Here is a 6,050-nt window from a genome sequence, read left to right as displayed (position 1 = left end):
CACCTCTGGGATTTTAGGTTCAGACCCAAGTAAAATGGTCCAACTGTGAAAAAGGCTCTTGATGGAAGAGAGCAGTTATTTCTTACTGGAGTAGTTTTTCCTTTCAGTTTGGCTTCAACTGGCCGTACGATAACACAGCGATCAATCCGAAACCTTGTTGAGAGGGGCGGCTTCTCACTGTGCTCCCTAACCGACCCAAAGCTTCATCTGGAGAGAGAACGTGATCTGATCTCGATCCCACCCAAACTCAGGAAGCACATTAGGAGTTGAACATGCTGTGAAGTCTGGGTTGAAGACAAGTTTCACTCCTAAATAAATGAGGGAAATGTCTGCTGCCAATTTCCTTTTGTTGATAAATTGAGGTACATTTGACCTTGTGTTGCATGAGAAAGTACAGAAGCAGAAGTACACAGGGATTTGTCATTCCCAGAACAAATGTACTATAGGTTTTATAATACCTTGAATAATACAATCGCCTGGGGGAAGATCAGTGCTTCGTTGCAGATCGCTCGCGTCATTTCATCTTCCCTCCATACTCTTTATTTAATTCCTCTGCTCAGAGAGAAAGGGAGACAGACGGGAGGCTTTCGATTCATGCTGCCAGGAGAACCAGGAGGTCTGACTGGGAGCAGATGCAGCAGTTATGAGACAGAGTCATGTTTGGAAAGGGAGGCTTTGAGGATCCTGGCAAAGCTCCGCGCTGGTGGGAGGGACAGTTGGAAAGGGCCAGAACCTTTCAGAAAGGGTATTCAGGATTATCAAGTGAGAGAGGAAATCATTAAGAGGAGGAGAGAAAGAGAGAGACGATGAGAAAAAGGAGAGAGGAAGTCCGGATGAGAAAATGATTTAACCAGCCAACAAACTTCTAAATGAGCACAAGGAGAACAAAGCAAGGAAGTCAAACTTCCCCGCTGGCCAAATGATTGTAAACTTTTATCACAGCTAAGTGTGGTGAAATTAATTAAATACAAGGGATGAAGAGAAGGGACAAAACGTCTGTGTCACTACTTCCTCATTTCAGCCGTGCCCGTGTAGTTTATTCGGCAACGGATATTCGACCAAATGCGATGGAAATTACCAATCATCTTTACTAATGTTAAAGGAGCGCACAGAAGCTTTCAGTCACAGAAAAAATGTGTCAACCTGACAGAAATTGCTTGCTCTGTAGCTCAGTGCTAACAGACCGGTTTCCCTCCGACATCATCAGGAGATGCCTGTGCACGTGGGTGTAGAAAACAAATAAGAAGGGAGATCAACATCGCAAGTTGTTTTTTGTGTGCCATAAACTGCACAAATGGAAATAATAATGTATGGAAGTAGCAATCTGGTCAGAACGATGGATTTTAATAAGATGGTGGATAGCTTTGCTCAGAAACTGGTGAGGAGGAAACATCTGTTTTTGGGGTAAATCGGGTCACACTGTTAGAGTAGATACAAGATAAGCAGTCATACAATCAAAGACTGGAAGTAAGTAAGTAAGTGAGAGTAAGAGTAAATCAAGTAAGAGTAAATCAAACAGTAAGAGTAAATCAAGACAAACTGACACAAATCACACAAAAGTGCCATGTTAAGATCAAAGGTGATAGGCCAGGGAAAAGTAATAGGTTTTTAAATGGCTTTTAAACATTTGTAAGGTGGATGACAACCTAATATGAAGGGGAAGGTTGTTCCAGAGCTTAGGGGCAGCAACAGAGAAGGACCGGTTGGCCCGGGTTGTCATTTTTGTTTTCGGAACAACTAAAAGCTGTTGGCCGAGAGATCTCAGTGAGTGAGGTGGGGTATAGGGCTGCAGCAGGTCAGACAGATAGACTGGGCGGCGCCATTTAAACATTTAAAAAAAAATAACATTTTAAAATGAATTCTGTACTCTACAGGTGAATGAAGGGATTTTAAGATCGGTGAAATGTGTTCACGCCTGCGTGTACCAGTTAAAAGTCTCGCTGCAGAGTTCTGCAACAACTGAAGGTGTGATAGAAGTTTTTTGCCGATTCTAGCATATAAAGAATTACAATAGTCCAGTCTCGAGGTGATAAAAGCAAGAATAACTTTCTCCAGGTCTTTTGAGGATAGAAAGGCTTTGACCTTAGCTAAGAGTCTTAGCTGAAAGAAGCTGACTTTGACCACAGACGCAACTTGGAGGTCCAATATAAAAGATGAGTCCAAGATCACGGGTTGCCATGGGGCCAAGACACAATGAAGGACTGTCCGGTATAGCAGCTGAAAAGGGAGAGGGATTTAAGATAAGATAAGATAAGATAGACTTTATTGTCCCGAAGGAAATTTGTCTTGGAAACATACTTACAGTGTCTGCTGCTAAAACAATACAAATAATATATTGCATACATACATTACATACACAGACTGTCGCCAGTCCACATACCCGCACACACAGTACCTACAGTACATGCAAAAGACTGCCACCAGCCAACAAATAAATTTCACACTGCCCGTTGTACAGCGCACCAGTAGTGTATTTATTAACATGATTTCTGTTTTATCTTCATTGAGGCATAGAAAATTTAGCGAGAGCCAGCTTTTGACATCAGCCAGGCAGCACATTAATGCATTTATTGAGGCAGATCCAGATTTGAGGGGAAGGTATATTTATGTATTTATGATGTGCTATGCTATGCTATAAAATAAATAAGTACAATACCCCAATTTTAAATTTTGAAGCTTTTGCGTGTCCGGCTAAATGAGACTACAAAATGTCATCACATTGAATAGTCCGCCCTTAGCTTAGTGGTGATGATGTGAAGTGACTGTGGTGTAGTTTGTTTGTAGCCTAACGTTCAGGCTTCGCAAATCATTATATTGGTGTTCATTTGTGAAGGTTGTGCAATGATTCAGAATCAAATGGAAAAAAAAACAATTGGCTTTTTTTCAAGGGAACCAGTGTGATGCTAACTTCTGGGTTACAGAAAATACATTATCCCTGCACCACTCTATTATTGGTTGAAATTGGTTGGTACCACCTTGTGTAAGCACATGTCATATTTATTTTTAAAGGAAGAAACGATTATTACATTTTGATATAGAAAAACAACGATTTTTAAAAGTTTTTTATTTGTTTTATATTGTTATGGAGGTGCAAAATATCACCAGGGATGGGATCTAAAAAGGATTAAAAAAGCATTTTTCATCTCATCTTTACTTTACTTGTGTAGTAGGCAAACAGCAGGAATTTCATATGAATGTATACCGGAAGTCGGCAGATGTCGCGTGGGATAAAAAAAAAGTTTTGGAAATGCCAAGATGAGTGGCACAATACATCTTTTTTTTTTTACCTTCTTGACAGAAATTGTGCTGGTTTCCAGCAACACACACTATTTTGAGTGAGAGGAAGGCATTAGCATGATCTCAACAGTGAGAGGAAATGAGAACTTGCCAGGTTAGGTTGAGTCATTGATCTATGGATACCTAGTGTGATTTTAGTGTCTATGCTCATCAACTAAGAGGTAAATCATCCATCTCTGCATCTCCCATAAATCTCTACAATTCTAGACGGGGGCTCAGCTGTGCAAAAGGTAAATCAACAATTCCCGAGTCTGCGATCCGCTTTTTGTTACACGCAGTGTGAACTAATGGCTGTGTGAGTCAGCAGACCTCTGAGCACAGCGCATCCTTTATCCTTTATCCAACACGTGATGAACTGTGTCACATGTTTCTCCCTTACTGTATCTTGATATACATTTAATTCACATGTGTGAACTGTGTTATTTGTAGTCCCGTTATGACTTACAGTGAGACGTTTTCACCATTGTAGTGTGACAGTGTCTTAGAAACCCAAGACTCGTGGGTCCAGTAGGGGTCAAATGGTTGTATTCCTGACTGTGATGTTGCTGACATCTTTCCAAACTTTAAATGGAGTTTTTCATTTAGTGTGATCGTTGAGCATTTCTCAGAGCAGGGTAGTGTGTGTGTGTGTGTGTGTGTGTGTGTGTTTGTGTGTGCAAATTGAAACCCCATCAATGGGCTAATGGTGCGGCTCACCTAACTTTTTCTGTGGCACGTACATACACTGACACACACTGACTTGTTTCTCATCCCCAGGTGTTAGTCTAAGTGGAAAACCATTGATCCGACTCATTAGATCTGACCCTTCTCTATTATCCGAGGAGTTTAGAAGAAAAGGCCTTTTCATTAGATCCAGCTTTACTTGTGGATTGCTTGAGAGCCACAAGTCAAAGTATAGTTCTTTCACCAGACCACAGCACTTCCAAAACGTTTTTTTTTTACTATGAAAATATAAAATCATTATAGGATGCTTTAGAAATGTAAAGATGATAAGGCCTTGATGAAAGGTTAGCCTGTAAAAGCAGGACCTTGATGGCATCACTTACTCTACAGTAACTGCAATGACAGTCGATGGCAACATCATCACCATCATCACTTACTGGAAACAAAGCTGAGACACAGAAGGGACTTCTGGGTAACATAGCAGATTAATTCACTGAGGGTTGTGGTTATTGAAACAAGCAGTGAGCCCATCATCGTCCTCTAGTGGCCTTGTCGGTTTTTCAAAATGAATACAGTAAACACACACACATACACGCACAAATAATACAGTGATACAACATGCAGTTTTGTATTGGTAGATAAAAAGTAAGTTAAAAAAATTAAAAAAGAATTCATTTATCCAAACCAATTAATGGGAAGGCAAAAACACAAATTTAAAGAAACTATGTAAACACTAAACAGCTTACAGAGGAATATATATTCTCATATAACTGACAGTGTTTCTAGGCAAATTACAGAAAGAAATATCTTAGAAAAGAGGTTATTTCGGCTTTATTAAAGCAATGCTTCAAAAGACCTTTGTCCTGATATACGTCATGGCTGTAACATTGCTATATTACATTCATAAATATACCCAAAGTAATTCAGGTTCAGCCCTTTGCTGAAACCCACTTGCTGACGTTGAAAGATGTGAAAAGGGAAATAAGGTGAGCTAGCTGCATTCCACTTTTATTTCGGAAGTTACGACCAGACGTTGTCTCTGTATTCTCCTAAAGTGACACTCCTCTTCTGGGTTATACTACAACAACGTTAAAATTATGCTGTGAAACACTGGGAAACTCCAAATCTGAAAACTTAATTTAGTGTTCATTTGCATGAACATGTGAGTTTTAATGCCCTGACAGAGGAAACAGCGACACTGAAGCTTGTGAAAGACATTTCAAACAAATGCCGTCGGGAGCATGGTCTGTTTTTATAAGAGAATTTAGCTGAGGAGTGGGTTGGGGGGAAGGGGGGCGCTCGTGGCAGCGCGCGCATGCGCATTCGGTGGGAAACACGATTGAAAACGGGCAGCTATGCCGCGCGGTGCAGAAAACGGGCTGGACGCGTCCGCTTGGAACAACCGGTGCACCGGAGGACTAACCCGGGGACTGCAAGACCGGGACAGGCGTTGACAGCGAGACTTTCCCCGGGGGATAAACTCCTGCCGAAGCCCGCGGCGGAAAGCAGCGAAGCGAGCGGTCGACGAATCCGCTGCTTCTCCCCCCTTTCCCTCTCCTCTCCTCTCCTCCTCCTCTGCTCTCGGCGCCGCAAGAGAAACATCGAGACATCGGCAATGTCGCTGCTAAACGTGTAGGATTTATCCCCGCTGTCCCATTGTTTTGTATCGACTGTAAATATAACCGAACAGAGACATTAAGCGACAGCAGCGGGGTTCACTATGGTTTTATCGGCGGTCCGCAATAGGAGATGTCTCTGCTGTATGGGAACGCTATGCTTGCAGTTGTTGCTGTGGATTTTATGCGCGGTGAACGGCGAGGAGCAGCCGTTCAGTGTCGAGGTAAGAACCGGAACCGTTGTTTGTTGACTCGACAACATTTTTTTCGTAAAGGTAATGTGCTTTCCTCCTAGAAGTCTGCATTGTTTGAGCTCTTATTTCAAAGAGAATAATGCATTAAGTCTGTGTTGATGTTTCAACAACAGGCTCTTTGTGAGGTGTCCAGCTGGGTTGTCCTGTTCTCCACTTTTGATTTTTTTTCTTTTGTTTTTTCAAAGGGGAATTTTCACTTTAAATATGTATCTCAGCTGAA

The 6,050-nt window shown here is 41.7% G+C and overlaps 1 protein-coding gene across 1 annotated transcript in view; it reads left to right on the top strand.

Moving 5' to 3' along the window:
* Positions 1-5,293: 5,293 nt before the first annotated feature.
* LOC116399505 (matrix metalloproteinase-16-like) overlaps positions 5,294-6,050 on the top strand; it is a 30,306-nt gene continuing 29,549 nt past the window's right edge. The window contains exon 1 of the mRNA XM_031876711.1: positions 5,294-5,818. Within this exon, the coding sequence (XP_031732571.1) occupies positions 5,681-5,818 (138 nt within the window). The 5' untranslated portion in view covers positions 5,294-5,680. The remainder of the gene's footprint in view (positions 5,819-6,050) is intronic.

This window comes from Anarrhichthys ocellatus, unplaced genomic scaffold (assembly GCF_004355925.1).
Source record: "Anarrhichthys ocellatus isolate YVR2014 unplaced genomic scaffold, GSC_Weel_1.0 scaffold113, whole genome shotgun sequence".
NCBI lineage: Eukaryota > Metazoa > Chordata > Actinopteri > Perciformes > Anarhichadidae > Anarrhichthys > Anarrhichthys ocellatus.
Note: the sequence above shows the minus strand (reverse complement) of the source record. Positions and strands in the feature narration are given on the sequence as shown.